Raw genomic sequence first — 22,393 nt, 5'->3', positions numbered from 1 at the left:
AAATATCAAAGAATATTTTTTAAATTTAATTTAATAATTAATTTAATTGATAAACATTTATTATATAATTTTTGTATTTTAATGAAAAAAAAAATAAATAAAACAATTAATTGTCTATTTAATGATATTACGAATATTAAAATTTGAAAAAAAATACGTAATCGTAAACAATCTTTATTTTTACATTAACCATGGAAGAAAAAAAGGTTTGGTTTATACAAAAGTCCAGTTCTTGTACAGTATAATTTTGTATTATACGAAGAAGCTTAGATTTATTTAAATGCTTCATTTTTTTTATCGGAGCGGAAATTTTCTTCTTTTGTTTGAATTATTCAGATGATCCGAAGATGCTTTTGACTTGAAAAATATTTTCTCCTCCATGACAAATTTATATTATAGTTAATCCTGCAAAACAGCAGCATTTGCAGCTATACTTGGATTGTTTACAACTTCTCCCAAACTTTCAAGCAATTCTTTTCTATAATCATCGAAGTCTCCATCAATTTCATTGATTTGTTGATTTTCTATTACGTATAAGCAACATTCGGTATCTCTGATAAGGCGTTCGTCGTGAGATACGATAATAACACCTCCTTTGTAATGATTTATTGCATCCGCAAGTGCGTCAATCGATTCGATATCTAAATTGTTCGTAGGTTCATCAAGAATGACAACGTCAGGTGCATTAAGACAAAGTTCAGCAAGAGCTACACGTGCTTTTTGTCCACCTGATAAATCTTTCATCTTAATTGTATGTGCGTGAGAACTAAGTCCAAAAGTACCAAGTTGTTTTCTAGCTTTTTCATATGGTAAATCAAATAAACGCATAAGATATTCCGATGGAGTTTCTTCAGCGGTAAGATGTTCTCCAGAATGTTGATCGAATCTTCCTATTCTCTATTAGAATAAAAAACAATTATGATATAATAATTAAATAATATAAATATATTTCATTTTAAACTTACCAATCGATGATTTCTTATAAGTTCTCCATTATGCGGAGTTAATTCTCCAAATAATAATTTTAAAAATGTTGATTTACCAACACCATTTGGACCTACTATAGCTACCCTAGAGCTTAGATCTATACCAAAATCAACATTAATAAATAATGGTTTTTGTCCTTCATATGAAAATGTAACATCTGAAATAAAATATTGTAGATTAAAGATATGTGATTAGAAATATGATTATTATTATTATTATATACATACTGTGAAGACCAAGAATTGGTGGTTGTAACGGTGGTGGATCGGGAAAACTAAATTTAACAATATATTCTCTGGGTCTTTGCAACAATTCTTGTGGACCAGTATCTTCCTCTTGCTTCTGCATTTTTGTTCTATTTTTTTCTTGTTTTCTAGTAAGGACTTCTTTTTGTTTCTTTTCAGCTTGTTTTTTACTTTGACCAGAAGCTTTAAGATCTTTAAGCCTTTTTTCTTGTTTTTCATAAGCTTTAATCATTTCTTTTCTTTTCTGTTCGTACATCTTTTTAAACATGCTATAATTTCCTTTGTAATAATATAATTTTTGTTGATCCAAATGGATTATATCTGTACACACATTGTCTAAGAAGCTTTGATCGTGGGATACAATAAGTAATGTTTTCTTCCATCCTTGTAAATAATTATCTAACCAGATCACAGCATTCAAATCTAAGTGATTTGTCGGTTCATCAAGTAACAATAAAGTAGGTTCTACAAACAATGCTCTTGCTAAAGAAACACGCATACGCCATCCACCAGAAAAATTTTTAGTCGCACGATCCTGCATGGAACGACTAAAACCTAAACCAGCTAAAATTCTTCTAGCACGTGGTTCTGCAGAATCAGCACCAATGGCTTTTAATTCTTCATATACCTTTAAAATATATATTATGTTATCTTCTAGTTAACGAACAATATAATAATAAATAAAATAAACTACTACCTCTTGTAATCGGTCTTGAACCGTATTATCTCCTTGTTCAATTAATTCTTCTAATTTTTTACATTCAACCTGTAACTCTTTACATTTTACATCAGCATTCAAGACAACCTCCACAGCTGGAGTATTATCAGCTATAACTTCTTGTTCGCAATATAATACATCTATATTAGGAGGAATTGCGAAAGCTCTTTTAGCAATATGTCGAAGCAAAGTAGTCTTTCCATGTCTGCCAAAATGTTCATAATATTCATAATATTTTATAAATGATGCACAAACTTAAAATTAAGTTTAATAATAACTTACATACCCATTTGGTCCTACTAAGCCATACCGTCTGCCTTGAGCTATTAGTAAACTGGCATTGGTAAATAATTCTTTACCCTTAGCAGCAATACTAAAATTTTCAACTTTGATATCTACCGCATTATCTAATTGTTGATTTCCACGTTGTTGCGTTTGACTTTGTGAAACAGTAAAATTTGATTCTAATTCACTATGACCCTGACCACCAGGTTTGGTTAACATTTCCACCGTTTTTTCATATTCTTGCTGCTTTTTTAATTTCTTCTTTTCCTTATGCGTTAACTTCTTACCCGTTTCCTCGATTTCCATGTTCGAAAGCTTTTTGCTAACATCAGAAACTTTATCGGCCTTTGACATACTGATCGACTTGAACGCACCGCGTGGATCTAACCTTACTTTTATGTCCTACTTTCTACACTAGATGCAATAAAGTTAGCAGAAGGACTATAGCGCCATCTGTCAACTAAAAATATATATCAGGATATTAGAAAAAAAAAAGAAGGAAGAATGCAATTATATTGAAATCTGATAAAAATGTTTTCTTTATAAATATATAAATAAATAAATAATACGAATTTAATTATTGCAATTATCGTTTTAACGAAATATTCCAATTTTTACTTGATTACCCTTAAATAGAAATTTAATTTAAACGTTTTTGGCAATAATTATTAAGTTTATTTTTAAAATTTACATAAAATTTATATATTGTAATAATGTGTGACTTTGTGGATGCAATAAAAAGACCACTTTTTATACCTCCACGTTTTGTAGCTTATTTAGAAAAGCATAAAATATATGAATTATTTCAGGTAATTCATTAATTTTAACTAAACAAAAAAATAGTTATATTCTATTGAAGTATTTTTTAGGAACTTGCTAAACAATTAATAATTGATCAACCAGAGGATCATATTCTTTATATGAAACAATGTTTAGAACATGCAGTAAGAAAACGAGATATTCCAAGAATTATTCTCCTAGCGCCACCAATTTTTGGTAAGAAATAATCTTAATAAAATCATAGAACATTGTATTAACTATTTAGCTTAATTATGTTTACAGACAAAATGGCTTTAGCACAAATTTTTCAAAAAGAATTAGGACTTCAACCGATCACTGTGAAAGATCTTCGTGAAAAAATGATTAATAAGGTAAAAAGTTAAGTTTGGTTATTGCTAAAAATCTCTCAATAGTATTTTAATTTAATTTAGAATGTATGTCTGTGTGACGAATCCGAAGATCTGGCAATGAATATGAAGAAATTATTAAAGTCTGGAACTTTACACAGTTCTGGTTGGATTTTAGTTGGTAAATAAAAAATTGTTAAGTTTAATTGAAAAATATTTATAAGATTAATTTTTTATTTCGCGTAGATGTGCCAAGAACAAAAAAAGAAGCTCGAGCTTTTCAACGACTTGGAATAATACCCACACATGTTTTTCAAATCATAATGTCGAATGATTTAGGTGAAATATCCGAAAAGAATTCTAATTGCCAGTTCGATAATAATAATATACACTCTATTAATATTAATAATGAAGAAATGCGAACGTATAAACAAAATCTTCGTGGACTACGAGATGCTTATGCTAATTTTTTAATTGTAAATTATATTACATTTTAAAAAACTAATGTGTGCAAATTTTATTATCAATATCTTCTATTTAGGAAATTGAAATTGGAATTAGATCGATCGAAGAATTAGGAAATGATTGCATAGCATTAACTAAAATAAAAAAACATTCTGGTGCACCTTCTCTTTTCCGAATTGCCCTAATCGGTTCTCGAGGTTCAGGATGTTATACTTTAGCCAAATATCTTGCGAAAAGATTCAATCTTATACATGGTATATTGTTTATAACAAAAATATTCTATAAATTTGACTTATAAATTATGTTTGACAAACTGTAATAATTTTGAAAAATAATAATTCATTTTATAGTGGATTTTAATTACATTATGAAACAAGCACGTCTTCAAGAAACACCTATGGGTGAAGTATTACGATTATTTGAACATAATTGCAACCAAAAACTTAAAGCAAGAATACAAGTAATTGATGTAAATAATTTTTAAATATATTTACAACAATTACAAAGTGATCTATTAGTTTTCAGGTGTACTAGAAATACTTAAAAGATTTTCAAATTTTCTCTTCATTTTAGAACTACATAAAAAAGCCTGAATGTTTAAACAAAGGATGGGTTTTAACGAATTATCCAGTTACTGTAGAAGATTTTAAACTCTTGGATATGATTGATACACCCCCAAATAAGTATACTTGAACGATAATATTCAAATTGCTGAATAACACTTACAATTAGAAACTTTCAGAATAATCTTTGTCCAAGTGAGTGAAGAAATACGTAAAGAGAGACTTTTAAATCGTCGATACAATATTATTACTGGAAGTAAACATAATCTTATTACGTGCGATGATTATAAAAAGAAGTGTGATTGTGAATTAGGCGTACATCCTAACGATTATGTTAATGTCGTCACAGAACAAGTAAGAATAAATACAATGAGAAAATATATCTTCATATTTATAAACAATCGATACAAAGAATTTCTTTATAAATTTAGATACGTGAATACGACAATAATGTTGAAGAAATGTTGGAATATGCCGGAGAATCAGTTTTCATAATCGATGGAAATGCTGACGAACGATCAGTCAGAGAAAGTGTAGAGGGTTGTTTGATGCAATCAAAGATGTACAGTAAACTTAGAGAACCACAACCATTGTTAAAAATTGATCTACGTGATGTAGAATTTGATCCAGATGATGAACCTGATATAAGTATTTTTGATACAATAATGCCACCTGAATTTAAATATTCTTTTATATAAATTATATATTTTTTTTCTATCAATTATAATATTACAAAAGAAAGAGAGAAAATAAATTTACAAGAATATTTGCTTAAAAATTTGAAGTATGACGAATATAGCTTATAGAACTACCCTTTGATAATATCATCTGTACTATTCGTGTACACATTTTGAATACATATAGAAAGAGGGTGCAGAAAGAGAATACGTTCCTTGGTGATTCTACTACCCTGGCAAGCGAAGCATCCCGTTTTCGCAACGTCACTCAATATTATCTATATATGTATATAGGTAACCCTCGTAGTTGAAGGAAATCTGAACGATAGCCTGTTTTCCTGTGATCTTTTCTTTTGATAGAAAGACAAAAGTACTTTTAGAATTAGATTTGAATTTCTATTCCTATATAATATCTTTACTCTATCATTCACGATGCAATATTATTTCTTTTTTCAAATAACTTAACGAATTATTTTCTCTCCAAATTATTCATTTCTACGTTTAGTAAATAATCTTCATTGTTATTCATACTTGATATTATTTTTCATTAATTAATCAAGATTAAGAGTATATAATTCTGAACATCTAGAAAATAATTTTATTGACAAATTCACATGTTAAATAAGAACGTAATTATTATTACTTCTATATTGATAAATATTGGAACATACGTGAATTTTGAAAATATACGAATAAGAAACTGTAGCATTGAATCAATAATATACATGCAAAGGAATACAAAATAAAATAATGAAATAAAGTGTAGATTACGTCATATGCATTATCGTATTTAATTGCCTCAAACGCGAAGCATATTTCTAGATCAAGGACTCATAGAATCTTGCTGGTTATTTTACTGTAAAACCTGCTCAATAGGATGTAACCCTAACAAATGCGCCCTCCGAACACTAGGATCACCATTGTACAACTTGACATTTGACCGAATAGAATATGGTGTTCAAGTTACTGGGAAAACATCAAAACGAAGAATATCCTTACATAGATAATACTCGTCCTAACGAAAATTCAAGCTATCCTATATACACCTTGAAAGCAACACAATGTATGGTGTAGTACATAAGTGATGTGAATCAAACTCGAAACTAACACGTAGAGAATCAACAGAAGATGTCAGGATACTAGCACTATTCAGAAGGCTACTGCTTCCCTACACTATCATCTTACCACTATATCATTTCTAATGCATATCGCTATAAATTACATACTGTGCTTACTGATACTTAGAAATATAACATAACTTTTGATACATAAGTTTAGAAATATTTGAATAATATCAAAAAGCTAACGATTATTAATTGGATTACAGGAGTGACAATTAGCGTATAAAACGTATTAATTAATAGACTCGTTATAAGCTTTTCAACAGTACACTATACTAAAGTATGTATGTGAGATTTCTAAAGTTATCAAAGGACTTCAAAAGCCATAGCAAACGTAGATACCAGGATATAATAAGGCGAATAGATCGATGGTGAAAACGTATCCTTGGTCCTTGATATGCATTCTACTAACGCTGTGCGCCTATCACCAACAAATGTCACGAGTATGCGTTTCCACGAGACATATCCTTTATAATTATCATATAAATAAAAAAAACAGATTTTTTTTCACGCGTATCCCCGAAACCATTAGGCTTGTATGAATTACCAACAACTCTTTCGTTTTAAGTAATTAGAACGAATATGTTACATCGAATCGATCGTATAAAATCGCAGTTATAAACAAAAAAAAGAAAAAAATATAATTAACGTGTTGCTAAACATTGAATTTTCTATAACCTCACATTTTATTGACGTTCTAGAATGAATTTATAGCTCAGAAATATTCGCAGTATCAGGATATTATAAGGAAGAATATTTTTTAACGTCGTAGAGAAGTAAAAACACCCTTGTCGCATGGAAAATATTCTCTAGATCAGGACCTCATGCAGGAAAAATCTTTCCCTTGTGACATACCACATCTTTCCACACGATTATCTTGATTTCCTTCGTATCCTTTCCTTTCATGCTCGTCAATGTCCTGTCATTCGTCAAGAGAGTGGCGCCAGAAGCATTTGCAACACCAGGCTGCTATAACTCAGAAACGTAACCTGAAGGATCTCTCCTCAGCTTTGTATCCTTCATACTCTGAAAACACCCTTGGCGTTTTCGTAACGACAGGGTAGCAGGACTTCCAGATGATTTATGGTTACTGCTGGTACACGCCTGAAATGTATTCAATCCTGTCACTCTTAGAACGACCGAGGTGTCTCTGGTATTTTTCGTTAAAATAAAGATTAAGATATTTTACTTGGAAGATTCGACGTGAAAATAAAACAAAAATAAATAAACAATCGTTAGAAAAGTGAATGGAAAAGAAATAAGAAAAAGGATGTTTCAATCCCAGATGGAAACCTTGAATAATTCTATGTACATTGATTGTTATATTCTGACGATATTTCTCAACGTATTCTAAGTTATTTAAAATGCTGATTACTTCAAGAAAAAGGTTTTATTTTATTGTATTGCACACTATCGACATTATTGCTTGCGTCTTCTGTACATCTTAATTCTAGTCGTGGATCACAGGCGATCATAAAGTAGAGCATATATCCTCCCGAAAAAATTCCCGATATTCGTTTGGCTAACGGAAGGTTTGATTGGTAGTCGTGCGTATACTGCAACAACATGTATGCAAAGCCAGTTATTTTTCTTTTTCCTTGTCGTTCAATACTCCATTTCATTTTCCTATACAACCAAGCTTCCAGGTATCTATCTCAATATCCCCTTATAGAAAATAAAGATTTACTTTCTATATATTCTGCACACAGAATATTTGCATGTTTTTAAATATTTAATTACACACTCCATGCATACTTAATAATTTAAAGATGTTAATGATTTAATATTTTTTTTGATTATAATTAAATATCTTTCTTTGTATCAATAATAATAAAAGCAATATTTTTATCTCTCAAATCCAATTAATTAAATTCAAAATATATAAACTTAAAATAAATTAATTAACGACTAATTGTAAGTAATAACATGATTTACCATATATCGAGCTTCAAAGAACAAATTTGATTTTTGTTCAAGCATCAAATGGAAGAAATCCTATCTTCGTTATTTATCGAGTTCATGTATGAATACAGTATATGAAATTTGTACAAATTGTCTTAGAGATAGAATCTGAAACGAGAATATATTTTAATTTGTTTTTCCTTACTTGAGAATAATTCTATTACTTCAACTACGTGCTAGAACAATGAAAAAGTTCCAAATATATGTGTATTACACATAGATATTAGACAATACGTCATAACTTGCAGTAGTGAGTGGTAAGAGAGATGCCGGAACGTCTTTCACGCGCTTAGGGTATCGTTTGCATTATTGCTTGGAGAAACAATGCTTCCATGTCGACGTTACTGCATCCTTGCCTCTTAAAACCCGGCAGCCTCTGGGCGTTTAAGTCCTCAAACCGTTCTAATTGAGGTTCCTCCTCGTTACCGCGAAAGAGTTACCGGAAACAATGGCTGGAACAATGAGAAGACAATTGCACGTAGCGTACAACTTCGCTAACAAAAGGGCGAACCCGTCTTTCCCTTCCTTTCCTCTTACCTATCTCTTTCTCTCCCTTCCACCTCGTTTCTCTCACTTTATTTCCTTCTCGATTTTTTCGCTTTCATTGTTATGCCGACACTGTAGAGTAAACTAGGGGTCGTGAAAATGAAACACAACAAGCCAACCGGATGCAAAAGAATAGTGCTCCTGGATAGAAGAGTAGTAGTAATAATATTACTAGCAGAGGTAATACTAGTAGTTCTTATGTAGTAACAATTTCCAGTAGTTAATATCAACGCTCGACTCGACAGATTTATATTCGCGTGTTTTACTATTGATATATTACTGTAAAATGAATCGTAGTATTTATTCATTTCAATGGACGTTTTGTGTTTCATGAAATAAGGAGGGAAGGAATAATTAATACGGCACAGAAAAATACCAAATCTTGAAACGATGTGTTGGTAGGTGGTTGGATAGACTCGCGTTAAAATCGATGCCAAGTAGAGAATCGGGCGCGATGGAATTGCTTAAAAGGGAAAACGTAGCTCATCAAAGGAGCTAGTACTTAATTCTGCGAAAAGGGCCGAAAGAATGGAGAGAAAAATGGAAAAATCGCGGCCGTCTATCCGTCGAGGTCGAATGCTTCGTCGGTGAACGAAAAAGAAAAAAGAAAGAGAGAAAGAGGAAAGGAATAACAAAAAGAAAAGAAAAAAGGAAAGAGAGAGAGAGAGAGAAAAGAAGAAGAAGAAAATATAGCCGAAGCTGTCTCAGCTGAGGCAGCACCCGCGTCTCATTTTGCTCGAGTGCCCTCGCGAACAGGGAAACATTTCAATTAATTACTGCGTAATTAAAATATGAAAAAGTAGTCATTATCCCGCGTTTCCGCGTCGGTTATCCAACAACTTTGGCTTTCAACTCTCTCCACTCATATCGTCCATTCGAAAGAATCGTTCCTCCTTCCTCTCCTTCGCTGTAGTTTTCCGTATCCTCGCAACAGCCCATCTCCGTCCCTCCCCTCTCTTCCTTTTTCTCTCTCTCTGTAGTCGCGATTTCCACCTTTCGCCGTCTTTCTCTTCGTTCTCCATATCAACCCTCGTTTTTCATTTCTCTCTGACACAGATAATACGAATAGGATGCGCGCGTGTCTGTGCAACGCGAGAGTCGCACCCTCGTCAGAGGCATTAATTATGCACGTGTCAGGTAATTCCGGAGTATCTGCCAGTCGGTAAGCAGCGTAGACGGGCGTCATGTGTACGCGGATGCAGAAATAAACATTTTCAGGTGCGTCCTCTCTCACACGCTTGACCCGTCACCGGCATCGCGTTGATTTTTTTCAGAACTTCGTTCTGAGAACGAATGAACGAACGAACGAGCGAACAGCTATATCTTTTCTACAGATATTATTCACCTATCCATGTTGATTTTACGTTCCTAAAACATATGTATAAATAATATTATTAATTTACAATATTACGAAAGTAAATATCTCTTAACGAAGTAAATTCATTAATATGTCGTTATTTGTAAAGAAGATGATCGTTCATGGATGTTGTGGTAACGATAACGAAGCTATCGTCGACTGATTGTGAGAAACAAGCTCGAGTATGATATTCTATCGACGCGTCTATTCGAGTGTCTATCGACGAGAAGGTGAATCTTAATTCATCGTGTTTAGCTGATTCGGAGGAAAGCGACGCTCGAGGGGATCGTTCCTTCGTGCCTCCATCTATCAACGGAGTATAGACCGGATGGTGGCACGAAATCCTCCCCGCCCCACTTCTCCTTCAAACCGCACGTCGCTAACTTTTCAATCTCGGTCGAATAATTCGTCGGAAAGCCCCGCGGTTACCTCGGCAACGATCTGGCCTCTCATTGGCCGTTTCACATCTTCGTTTTCCTCCCTCTATCTCCTCTTTCTCTCTCAAACCTCCCTCCAACTTTCCATCCCTCCAGCAGCAGGAGCGGTAGTAGCGGAGTTCCCCTTTCAGCTTACCTAGCCTTTACTCTTCGTATTCTCCTTACCACGAAAGCCACCCCTCCCTCCTCCGCGCACTTAGCCCCGTGGTTAACTTCAATGAGCGGATAACAAGCCACCCCTCAACTACGGCTTGTAATATTCACTCGTATAAATGGACTCGCGGCTTTGTCAAATCAACTGTCGTTTGTAAACAAGTAATCCTCTCGACTTTGGCGACGTTGCGCTACGACACATCCCTCATCTTTACTTTCCTGGGACGATTATCCCTCTTGAACCTAGCATCTTTGATCAACCTTGAAAACGAAAGAGGAACTTTCGTATATTTCGTCATCGGTGTTAAAATTTTCATGTCTTATAAAATCCGTTTATGTTGTAAAACAATCCAATTCTTTTGGCGTATGTAATAAAACTTGACAATTGGACGAATGATGATGGATCTATTAATGGATTTCTACTAATTCCATCAAAACGCTTCACTCGTTCGGTCCACTGCGGTGCAAGAAATTTTCATTTAATTCTATAACAAAAATGCGACCGTTCTCGTGAAATCTCGTTAACGAGAATACAAGAGCCCTCCACTTATCGAGGGACTCTACTCCATCTCGTAGTGTCCCGAGCATTACCATAACATAAACGAGCCAATCAAGCAGCTTTGTGACAGCAATCGTCCCTTGATTACCCAACTCTTAGATCTAAACCAGGGATATGATTATATCGGATAATCGTTTCCCCTCTAGAGATGCCAATGATAACGCGTGTTAGTTTTATCTGTCATATTTATTCTGTTAAAATAATATTAATCATTAGTTAACTCAATCGAGATAATTACTGTCATATTGAAATAGTTACTTCATCGTGATAATTGTATAACGTACATACCTGAAAAGGTGAAAGAGATACTTTCTTAAATACATTTTTTTAAAGTGATTCAAGAAAATCTATAAGACTGTTATCACGTAGAAATATTTTGTAGAACGATAAGCGATGATCAAAATCCAACGAAATGGCAGCATTTGCCATGGAAACACGCGTGTTGAAACTCAAAAGTGGTCATGGGGGTAAGAGGGTACCCCGTACGAAGTCCTGAAGAGTCCACAGTTATAGGAGACGAACGAACAGGGCCGCCTTTCACTCGTAATTGGAACCGCGGGAGTCTGACCAACGTCCGTGTTCAAGCACTCTTTTTCCCATAACCACCATCCTTCGAGAGTGTCTCCGCTTCCCCGTAAAGAAAGGAGCACAATAGGCAACATACTTAGTCGATTCGTTCGAAGTGTGTCTCAGATATTTTCTTGTTTAACTTTCAATACCACAAAAAATACTCGTTCGTGTAGAAATGCATAATCTTTTCAACAAGAAGTCAATGATACTTTTACGACGTCAAAGTTTTTCCTTATTTTTTTTTTTTTTCTAATCACCATATTAGAAGAACAAGTTGTCAACGCACGTACTATAAAAGAAAAAAAGAACACTGTGTGTGTCAATTGTGACTCGCTAGACTGCATTCATTCAGTGAATTCGTACTCTTTTAAACATAAATTTACGGGATAGTAATTATTTTCTTTTCCAAAGCTAGAAAATAATAATAATAATAATAATAATAATAATAATGATAAAAATAAAAAAAGGAAAGAAAAACCCCTATCCTTTGACGTCTTAAGGACGTTACATCGCGTTGTTAGCCGGAGACATTGGAATAAGCAAAGGATAAAAGAGTGCCGTTCATAAACGTGGTAAAACAGTGAAAAGAAAAAAAAATTCAAATGAATGACGGTATATAGAAGAAGAAGAAGGGCGTGTATATGCGTCTTTTTTCTCACTTAATCCGTGGGATTTGTAGAAATGGACTGCACGAAGAACATGTCAAACATTTTTCCTTGCTCATCATTTTTCAAGGAGCATTCTACAACTCGGATAATATTGCATTGGTTTGTAAATATGAAAACTTGCAGCACGGTATCATCAAAAATTATCTGTAAGAAAAAAATCGTTAGTATTATTATTAACAAATAATAATCTTTATACAATATGTAAAATAAACAATATTATGACATAGAAAAATTAGAGACAATGTTTACGAGGAAAAATTTGACGAACCTCTTGAGTCACGAAAGAAAAATGCAAGTTGAAAAACGTGCACATGCATATTTAGAGACCGGAGGGTCCTGTTCGTTCATTACTACTATATACAACACCGTACATTACAATCATCGACAAAATATTCGTGTATTCGCAGTTATATTCATACGCACGGTCGCACGTCAATGGATTTTATATTTGCTGTGATTGTTAACGGCTTCGAAGTTCTTTGCCTCGCGATTTGATCCCTGCTCTCTGCCCATCACTGTTCTAAATCGTTCCACCGTGATCCTCTTCACAGTCTTTTATCTGTATTTACCAATTCGTGGCAACGATCGCCACGACCGGAGCTATTATTATTGAATCATCGATTTTTACAAATCCTATTGGAAGAGAGAGGGCTATCACTTTTTATAATATATAATACAAAATAAAACTATACAATATCATCAACTATCATATATTGTAATACTATAAAAAACAATAAATAGAGATGCATATATATATATATATATATATAATAAATGATTGTTTATCTGTCGTTATAAAATAAAACATAATAATTAAAAATTTATAACTATGAAATATTATAATATTATACAAAATTAATATAAATACATAGATATAGAAAAGGTTTTTATAAAATGTCTCTATCATGATTTGATAAAATGATAGAAAACAAAAATTCTTTTAATTTTAAAATGAAAAAATAATGTATAATCTTATTTTTATTATTTTTTTTATAAAAAACTCTATTATAAAAATGATATATAATAAGAAAAAGTGTCTATAGTATTTATACTTACAACATTTTTATATTTGAATCTGTAGGTGTTATACTAAAATACCGCTAGATGTCGCTAAAGTAGTACGTTACGTTATACGTATAGAAGCTTTCTCGCAAGTACTTTTTGTTGGCTCGGTTTGTATATATTCCTTCCTTCGATTCACCCTGATGTACTTGCTTCGGCAGTACATATACTAAAATTGGAACGATACAGAGAAGATTAGCATGGCCCCTGCGCAAGGATGACACGCAAAATCGTGAAGCGTTCCACATTTTTTTGCAATTGTAAATTAAATTCTTAACAAAATTCCTCTTCTTATTTTTTCTCTTTTACAATGGCGAATGTCTGAAAAACATTATTTTAATATTTTAAATTTTGTTTAATTTGTGGTACGAATGTTAAATGTCCTCATTTATGAAGAGAATATCATCAATTTTATTAGAATAGAAATGAAGAAAATTATCGATAATGATCATCCGAAAGAAAGGACGGTGATTCGAAACCAATTCTGACAAAACAAACCCTCTTTTCTTACTTCCATCAATTTAGCTTCGTCCGGATCACGACAGATGCGATAATAAAACGAGCTTCACATACACGAATCATCCCCTTGTAAAACATCCAATTTAAGGGTGCAATACAGTATATTAGATGGTATTAGGTGACCTGATTCAATCAAGGTATACATTGGTATTGGTTCTGTAAATACAAAATTGACAAGAAATTGACTATCTTTTAATCATTTGATAGAAACATCATTATTGATTATTCATTTGAATAAAAATAATTGAACAAACTGTAATCATTTTTGTTAATTATTTTAAATACATAGTAGAATGACGATAAACGATATGGCTTCTCAACGATGACAGAGATACCCTTTGTTTTTACATTTTCGAAGTTGCTCAACTCTCTCACTCGTTCTTATCTCATCTTCTATCACTCATTTATTCCCCTCTTTTCAGTGTTCTCGGCGCCCTTTTCTGCGCCCGGTAAGAAGACGCCTAGCCGCTTTGCCGCCCCTTGAATTAATCTCTTGCATACGTTAATCCTAATGAATTCAGAAAGGCGTCCCGATTCATCGGCATTCACTGCTCAATATCGTAAAGAAAACTTTACAGGTGTCGATATGGTATAACGATGCTGTATAAAGAATAATTTAAATAAATACATTTTAAAGTAAGAATCTTGTTGTAGAAAAGAAGATCATTTTCAAGTGTAGTAGTGGAGTCAATTTTTTAATAAAGAAACGTACACACACGTGGTATGTAACAATAAAGTAGAATATTGTTAAATAATCGATACGATTGAGATAAATCAATGTAAGAGTGTATTACATAAGCATTTGTACACGCCATTGACTTTATCGTCATATTTCTATATTTTATAGTTCACGGTGAATGCAATTTCGTAAAATATAAAATATATCTACTTAGGAGAACAAATCTATGTATAAGATATATTCTATGTGTAGGTGCTTACAAAAGCTAAGTAGTGTAGTGCAGTGAATAGACTAACAGGGTGCTGTTGAGCTCAGGGCCACGAGAGAAATAGTGGAAGCATGAAGGCGGGTTGAGAAAGTAGAGGCAGTTTGAGGATTTGCGAGTATATGCATCATGCATATTTACGCTCACAAACTACCCCTCCAAAGGGCACGGGGAGTGAGAAGATACGGTAGGAAACTCCAAACAGCTAGGAATGTATTTATGTAAATATGGTGCACAACAATTTTTCCTATATCTAGCATACCTAACGTTATTCTTTCTTGAGATCGATGGATATAAATCGACTTGGTTATGATATCATAACAATTTGAGTTACTCTACAAATGTTAAATATTATTTGAATAATCTATACGGTTACTTAATAGATATATTCAATAAAATGACATTTTTATGATTGATAATAATATAAATAATTTAAGTTAATATTTAATTAAATTCGATTATGAAAAACTTGATCCCCATGAACTTTTATTCAATCAAGGTAGTAATGGATCTTTGCTTCCCGTCGATCGTACCGATTTCTTCCTCACGTAATGACTATCCCTTTAAAATTGAAAGGGTTGTGGGACGATGAATAGAAAAAAAATCAGAAGATATAAGTTTGAAATTGAGATAGAAAACAAGACTGCATCATAATAAAGCTACAGAAACGTTTCACATCCAATTTGCTCCTCTCCTTCTACGGTAATCGCTTGCCAATTACTTCCTCCCCTATCAACCCACCTCCGTTAGCCGACGCGGCTCTACATTTGGTAGTCCTTACCTTACCAACTCGTGCGAGCCCTATTATATATCTTGTGTTCTCGTCTGGATGCATACAAAAGGAAAGCGAGGCGATAGGTATAGAAGGAAGTGAAAGATCGTGGAGGGAGAGAACCAACCTTCTCTCGCGCAGGGTGCGTTTATCCGCCCAATAGCATCTCGCGGAGGAGACTTTTCATCCCTCACTCGTCCGTACCACCGACCAATAGCAGAAGCCCGTGGCAACCGTTTTCGAACGGGAATACGCGGGGAACGAGGATGGCGCCTCCACCCCCAAAATGGCTGCGAAATCGCGCGGGCATTAGGCTACCCGTTCAAAATAAACGGGCGGATTAATTCGAAGGGGTGGCAGGGCTTGGAAAAGATATAGTTGGGGAGACGATGAATGTTGTACTGTAGTACTACCCCTCACCCTCATATCCAAACTTCATCGAGTAAGCCTCCGCCTCCTACAACGACTCGCCTTCACCCGCAACGTGGGTTACGACGACGAAGACGACAAGAATGTCTAGGACGATGACGACAGTGGAACGTCGGCCAGATACATCCGGTCATCCCCGTGCTCGCGGTCGACGCAGAACGATGTCGAGCGTCCGTATAATAGCATGAAAGTTCTTGGCTCCTTAGATTAATCGGTGATAACGCAATATACGTGAAATAAATCATTCATCTTACACTCGAGTTAGTGATATTGTTTAGTTTTTATAACTGGTTTGCGTCGATTTATCAGTGGCAATGATGCAAGAACACAAGTCTTTTTTGATAAGAGATCTTTTGGGCGACGTTCTAGCGGATCGAGTTAAAGGTAGGTGATCTAAACAATTATTACAATATGCCTTGTTAATCGTGACAATGTCGATAAAGTATAAAAGTTATTATAGTTTGATAGAAGATTTTGTTCAACTTACTTATTGACTTCTCGAATGATCGAAGAAGACTTATTGTTAGTAAAAAACTTGACGATCGATGAATTTTGATAGATTATTAGTGTTTTATATACGAAACTGGAGTTAGTCGCGTGTGCTACCGTCGGGATTCTCGTTAAAAGATACCCCCTGAGGACTCTTCTATTATTTCTATCCACTATTCGGGGTCCGAAGTACGACAACCCACCCTACAGAGTGTCGTTCCATTAAGGGTGATCCTACAGATGGTTTTAGGTGCGAAGTGACTCGTTAGGCTTCGTTAGTCCACAAATTTTATCCGTCGCTTACCCCGTCCCGCTGTGTTTCCCAGTTTTATTGGTCAATCGTGGCATGACACCGCAGGATCTTGATTGAGATCGTTTACCATGAACTAGGACCAATAGTAAATCGATTTCAATTCTTTCTTCATTACCTCAATAATAGGCTTTCATGGTAAAGTCGAATCTGTTGAATTAATGAGACAAATGTTCGTACAAATTGTACATCAACTAACTCATCTATCGATTAAAGTTGACAAGGCAATGTTTCTTGACATTGATATTTACAGAAGAATCCGAAGATGATTCGGCCGTTCATTCGGATTCCGAAGATACGATTGACCCTGGCAGTAGTCCTTGCACTCGACTAGGAAGTCCACCACCTGTTCTATCGCCTCCACCAGGCCCGGCTATGTCCGGTAAATCTTGCGGAACTCCTAGTGGTCCACCGAGTGGAAGAAAACCACGAAGAAGACGAACAGCATTTACACATGCCCAACTTGCTTACCTGGAAAGAAAATTTCGTTGTCAAAAATATTTAAGTGTAGCGGATCGTAGTGACGTAGCGGATGCATTGTCTCTGTCAGAAACTCAAGTGAAGACTTGGTATCAAAATAGAAGGTCAGCGAGACTACGTGTAATCTTTATGAATATATTTTTTTATAAGGATTTATATTTTTAAACCTTTACTACTTGATTGTTACAGAACGAAATGGAAGAGACAGAATCAATTACGACTTGAACAACTTCGTCATCAAGCAACAGTAGAAAAAGAACTCCTTGTAAGAGGCGTGGGTCTTCATCATGGTAGCATAGATGCCTATTGCCCATCTTACAATGCACAAACACAAGTGACGAACCATGCACCTCCACCACCACCTCCGCCAGCTCCATCCACAGCATCCACGGCAGCGTTCCTTTCGACGGCTGCTGCACTCTTTCGAAATGTCACATACGTACACGGCTGTCCACTCTAACGCGTGCGATATCATGATTTAAATATCATTCCAATTTATCAAATAGCTCCTGCCTAACTCAAACAATCCTACGAGCAACAGATAAATTTTGTGTGGAAGTAAAAACGGCGAGTCAAAATGATTCCACTCGATGTTTTCTTTTGTTATCATTTATTGCTGCAACAAACAGAGTGATATGACTTTAGTTATAAATTTTTAATCGATTATATTTTTATTAACATGTTCCAAAAATTCTATTCTTTATTTCACACGTGAAATATTATTTTAGACATACGCATGCAGTATTTTAATATATATATTTTTTTTTTGAAGTTATCAACAACGTGTGCTATAAATTTGTAATTGATTATTTAATTTTTGTATTACCTAAAGTTTTTTCTCGTATTTGTTTTTGTTGCAAACGGGACAGTTGATTGACAATGTAAATATGTAATTATTAAATAGATCGGCAAAACCGTATTCGGTTGTTTCTTGCTAATGATCCTTATCTTGATAGGTAAACGAATATTTTACAATTAACAATCAGCAAGCAGTGCCACAGTAAAATCTTTATTGTGGAAATTGCGATAAATTACCACTCGACAATGAGGATCCAATAATTCTCTGAAAAGAACGTCCGATCAATGAGAATAACGATTAGAAGATATAATGATATTAATACGTAGCTGTTTCATCGTACTTAAATGATCACTTTGAAAGATGAAAAGGGATATTTATTACCGAATGTGCAATGCTCGACTAATGTGCGTATTTTTCGTGTTTTAAACAGCAAACTTTATAATTTAGTGATTTAATCGACGTTCACTATCGATATGTAACTTTAACATCTTTCACTAGTTGACAATTTTGTGTAAGATGAGGAGTTCTTGTAGATAAATAAATTATTATGAAATAACATATAAAAATGTTATTATTTAAATTTGATATATAAAATCCTACAATATTAATCCATGAAATAATTCTCATCCCCTATATTTTTCGTTTAAAACGTAAAAATCAAATTAATTTTAAAGTTGAAATATTAAAAATATTCTTTTATCTAAATATATCATTAGAATGTATTTATATTGTGTAGTATACTCTCGATTACCTCTTTTCATTTGAAAAATGAGATACTATAGTAAGCTAATTCATAGATGACAATGGGCACGTGTCCAAAACGCGCGACTCCTGCCCAGTTCGAAGTAATTGGTTGAAACCGATACAAGTTGAGTGAGTTGAGGCCACTTAGAAAAAGGAATTGACTTACGAGTTTAATTGAATGGAATCGACGAGAGAATATACACCAGTTGACGATAGAACAACTAGTGTCTTTCCTCGATATTTCGTGTTGGATCGATTGTGTTAATTAGGGCGAAAACAAGTAGGGAGAAAATGAAAACCTTCGTACGAATAAATACTTTATCAGGCATCATGTATAATACATTCCGGATAACGATATCGTTAATGATTTCTTTCTCATATTAAAAGAAATAAAGAAAAATACATATCAATTTCATTACGCGAACTTTCGTATATTTCGACATAAGATAAGCGAAGAGAGGAATCGTAGAAAGGAAGAAGATACTCTTTTCGGGTTTATTCAGAATGGAATAAACCGTGGTACTCTCTTTCTTTATTTATTTCTTCTTCTTTATCTCTTTCTTTTCTTACATTCAAAGTCCTCGAATTATAGGAAAAGCAGATTCATTTCACCGAGCGTAAAATCGCTCGAACGAAGGAAAAATTCTTCCATTCTTCTTCAACCTGAACCCTCTTTTTTTTCTTTTCTTTTTTTTTTTTTTTTTTGTTAAGACTCACCGCAGCATAGTTGAAACGAAATCTCAACGATATTCCTACGTAATCTCTTACGCGTAATTACTTCTACATAATCATTCAGTACAGTATTCACAATGATATACAACAGCATTCGCTATTCAGTCTGTTACTGTTCTTCTTCGACCTTTACTTACTACATTCGTTTCTTCCATTTTCTCTCAAATGTTAACCATTAAACCAACGAAATAATTAAAACGTGCTAGCGATATAATTAGAACGTTTTATCTCTACGAACAAATTTAAATTCATTAGACTGTTTCTAAATATAATCGCGTTAATTTAGATTCTACTAGCTAGCTACTCCTACTTCATTTTACGTATTCCTATCAAGTATAGATATAAAATATATCGTTAAATGTCATTTAACAAAAATAAATTTTACTTATATCTTAACCCATTTGCATCATTAACGAATATGTGATTATCAGAACGCCTATAGCCAATAATATTCAAATCAATTTTTAAAATATGATATTTTAATATATGCAGTATTGATGACAATAATAAATTAAATAGATACATTTTTTATTTTGTCATAAAATGCAAATGAGTTAATTAATTAATCGGATTAAATTCAAGACAAAATATATGAGTTAACTTTTGCTAATGAGCTAGGGATGATATTAATAGCAAAGTTGTATTTGTTACAGGGTGTCTCTCATAACTTTGTTCAGTGGTGATGCAGTCTCGAGATCAAGGACGAAAAGTTGACCCGAGGATCATTCACGAAGGGATAGAAGGAATCAAAAGTTGAAGTAGACAAGTGGTGTTGCGTGTGCCCAGCCACGTGCGTATTATACTCCAGCGAATATCCGTACACACGCGCGTGCATACGCGCTTGCAGACGCTCGTGCATACGTGCGTAAGTCCTGTTGGCACTTGGGCACGCGCTTCGTATTCCTCATCGTCTTCTCCTCTCCTTAGGCTTAGGATGTGCCTTCGTTCTGCGGCATCGTTAAATACTTCATGGGGGTTCCGAACCGTACGTGCGCAAACATACGCCTTGAATTTACATTTGTTCTTCGGGTGTAAAGGATAAAAACAACAGCTTGATTCGCCGTTTCCCATGCCGAAGACAATTACGTAGAGTATTATCCAAAAGATAAGAGAGCAAATGTTCTTTGATAAAGAATATCTTTTCTGTACTTGAATGTATAATATTCCATAGATAATGTTTATGTTTCTAAATAGTAAAAACAATAATTAAAAATAATCAAAATATGGAGATGAAATCGAGTCAGGTTTATATTAAAAAGGATTGACGAAGAAAATGGTAGAAAGAGTTCTTTAGAAAGGGAAAAAAAAAGATGGGAAAGTGGAAAAGAGGAAAGAAGAAAAAGCGGAGAAGTAATTGCTGGAGAAACAGCGAGAGGGAGAAAATGTCTGGTTGGTCGAGCGATAGGAAAAAGGGATCGCGTCGTCGGTAGGGGCGGAAGGCAAAAGGCAGAAGTAAAAGGGGGTCGGTGGTACGGGATAGCGGGGCGTAGAAGAAGAAGAAGGGCGCTCGAGCTGGCGCTTGAGCCGGTGTTTGCTTTTCTCTCTCTATCTCTCTAACTTTATTTCTATCCCTGTTTCTCTCTTCCTCTATCTCTTTCGGGGGATGGGGTAAAGGCAGGGGGTGAGCGGGCAGAGGTGAGGGCAACGAAGCTCCGACTTTTTAATTGGAATATATTCAGAAAACGGAACGCCTTTTCATCGCGAGCTCGATGCACTGAATACGGTCTGAATCAACGCGGAATCAAGCTCGCTCCCACCAACGATCGCTCAACCTCCGCGAACCGGGCCGCATTTCTGCATTTATACGTAACAGCTCCGCAGTGAACGGATAAAGCCGCCCTCTCACCAGCCCCTCCCCCTGCCACCCCCGATGCAGACTTTTTTCCTTGAATCACGTACTCTACATACTTACTTTTCTCTATTTCCTTCGCAGTATCCACTCATCTCCACTGTCCCTTTCCCTACGTCTTTCTTCCGGAAGAAACGCTATGTTGATTTTTCCATGATGACGACGATGCTATTTTCATTTGTTCCTCTCATTATTCTCTGTTCAATCATAACTGAACATCGATGTAACTTTTATCCAAAAGAATTGAAAACGTCCACGACAATGAGAAAATGTTTCTCTTGAAAAAAAGAAAAAACAGTCGGTGGTCTTTGCTTAATGGGCTGTTTGCTTGCAAATTGCAGTATTGCTAAAGGGCAACAAACAATTCACAACTCGTTTTAAATTCCACATTTCAATTTCAAGAGAAAGAGAACGAGCCCTTTGGCATACGTTACATTTACATAATTGTCTCTTATTCCCTTTCCTTTCTCCCTTCCAAGTTGTCTTTTTTTTTCTTACTATTATAAACATCTTTTAAGATTTGAGACTTATTTCCTTAGAATATGTTGACACACGATTAATTTTATAATACATATCAATAGAATTCATTTCAATAATTAATAATAACAGAATTATTATTTAGAAATACAAACCCACAAAATATGGAGTGCTTGAATGCATTAGTGTTATTATATCCATTATTATAAAAAAATAAAATAAAATCCCTTGAGAATGCAAAAAAAATCTGCCTCGGGTGAGGATCGAACTCACGACCTTAAGATTATGAGACTTACGCGCTGCCTACTGCGCTACCGAGGCTCCATGTTAACACGTATTTTTTTAAT

General features: G+C 34.4%; 3 protein-coding genes, 1 long non-coding RNA gene and 2 other non-coding genes across 6 annotated transcripts; 3 read left to right on the top strand and 3 right to left on the bottom strand.

The window, feature by feature from the left end:
- Nucleotides 1-158: 158 nt before the first annotated feature.
- Nucleotides 159-2,687, bottom strand: LOC107066833 (ATP-binding cassette sub-family F member 1). Its single transcript, XM_015321817.2, has 5 exons — nt 2,237-2,687; nt 1,930-2,155; nt 1,215-1,860; nt 966-1,144; nt 159-897 (listed from the first exon to the last, which is right to left on the bottom strand). The coding sequence occupies exons 1-5, from the start codon at nt 2,587-2,589 to the stop codon at nt 400-402; spliced, it is 1,902 nt and encodes a 633-aa protein (XP_015177303.1). The 5' UTR covers nt 2,590-2,687; the 3' UTR covers nt 159-399.
- Nucleotides 2,688-2,707: 20 nt separating this feature from the next.
- On the top strand, nt 2,708-5,517 carry LOC107066783 (adenylate kinase 8). Its single transcript, XM_089169829.1, has 10 exons — nt 2,708-3,044; nt 3,105-3,231; nt 3,298-3,386; nt 3,447-3,543; nt 3,609-3,838; nt 3,904-4,081; nt 4,178-4,296; nt 4,401-4,510; nt 4,570-4,744; nt 4,822-5,517. Exons 1-10 carry the CDS (start codon nt 2,949-2,951, stop codon nt 5,086-5,088), a joined length of 1,488 nt encoding a protein of 495 aa, XP_089025955.1. The 5' UTR covers nt 2,708-2,948; the 3' UTR covers nt 5,089-5,517.
- A 6,788-nt stretch (nt 5,518-12,305) lies between these two features.
- On the bottom strand, nt 12,306-15,378 carry LOC107066832 (uncharacterized). The gene is made up of 4 exons (XR_016175763.1): nt 14,014-15,378; nt 13,497-13,823; nt 12,709-13,073; nt 12,306-12,584 (listed from the first exon to the last, which is right to left on the bottom strand). It is a non-coding gene; the product is annotated as an uncharacterized LOC107066832 (long non-coding RNA).
- Nucleotides 13,648-13,754, top strand: LOC149033310 (U6 spliceosomal RNA). Its single transcript, XR_016175815.1, has one exon. It is a non-coding gene; the product is annotated as a U6 spliceosomal RNA (small nuclear RNA).
- A 726-nt stretch (nt 15,379-16,104) lies between the features above and the next one.
- Nucleotides 16,105-18,273, top strand: LOC107066830 (uncharacterized). Its single transcript, XM_015321816.2, has 3 exons — nt 16,105-16,550; nt 17,219-17,549; nt 17,635-18,273. The coding sequence occupies exons 1-3, from the start codon at nt 16,481-16,483 to the stop codon at nt 17,903-17,905; spliced, it is 672 nt and encodes a 223-aa protein (XP_015177302.1). The 5' UTR covers nt 16,105-16,480; the 3' UTR covers nt 17,906-18,273.
- Nucleotides 18,274-22,294: 4,021 nt separating this feature from the next.
- Nucleotides 22,295-22,367, bottom strand: TRNAM-CAU (transfer RNA methionine (anticodon CAU)). The gene has a single exon. It is a non-coding gene; the product is annotated as a tRNA-Met (tRNA).
- Nucleotides 22,368-22,393: the final 26 nt, after the last annotated feature.

Source organism: Polistes dominula, unplaced genomic scaffold, assembly GCF_049000335.1.
Source record: "Polistes dominula isolate Pdom_NZ unplaced genomic scaffold, Pdom_raw_medaka contig_49, whole genome shotgun sequence".
Taxonomy (NCBI): Eukaryota; Metazoa; Arthropoda; class Insecta; order Hymenoptera; family Vespidae; genus Polistes; species Polistes dominula.
Note: the sequence above shows the minus strand (reverse complement) of the source record. Positions and strands in the feature narration are given on the sequence as shown.

Bases quoted from the DNA above. Each gene is read 5' to 3' on its own strand.
- LOC107066783 (XM_089169829.1), top strand. From the start codon at position 2,949: ATGTGTGACTTTGTGGATGCAATAAAAAGACCACTTTTTATACCTCCA. The intron at 3,544-3,608 runs GTAAATAAAAAA...TATTTCGCGTAG, and splicing joins TTCTGGTTGGATTTTAGTTG to ATGTGCCAAGAACAAAAAAA. The intron at 4,745-4,821 runs GTAAGAATAAAT...TTATAAATTTAG, and splicing joins TTAATGTCGTCACAGAACAA to ATACGTGAATACGACAATAA.
- LOC107066830 (XM_015321816.2), top strand. From the start codon at position 16,481: ATGATGCAAGAACACAAGTCTTTTTTGATAAGAGATCTTTTGGGCGAC. The intron at 16,551-17,218 runs GTAGGTGATCTA...TGATATTTACAG, and splicing joins TCTAGCGGATCGAGTTAAAG to AAGAATCCGAAGATGATTCG. The intron at 17,550-17,634 runs GTCAGCGAGACT...TGATTGTTACAG, and splicing joins ACTTGGTATCAAAATAGAAG to AACGAAATGGAAGAGACAGA.
- LOC107066833 (XM_015321817.2), bottom strand. From the start codon at position 2,589: ATGTCAAAGGCCGATAAAGTTTCTGATGTTAGCAAAAAGCTTTCGAAC. The intron at 1,861-1,929 runs GTAGTAGTTTAT...TATATTTTAAAG, and splicing joins TTCAAGACCGATTACAAGAG to GTATATGAAGAATTAAAAGC. The intron at 1,145-1,214 runs GTATGTATATAA...ATTTTATTTCAG, and splicing joins ACCAATTCTTGGTCTTCACA to ATGTTACATTTTCATATGAA.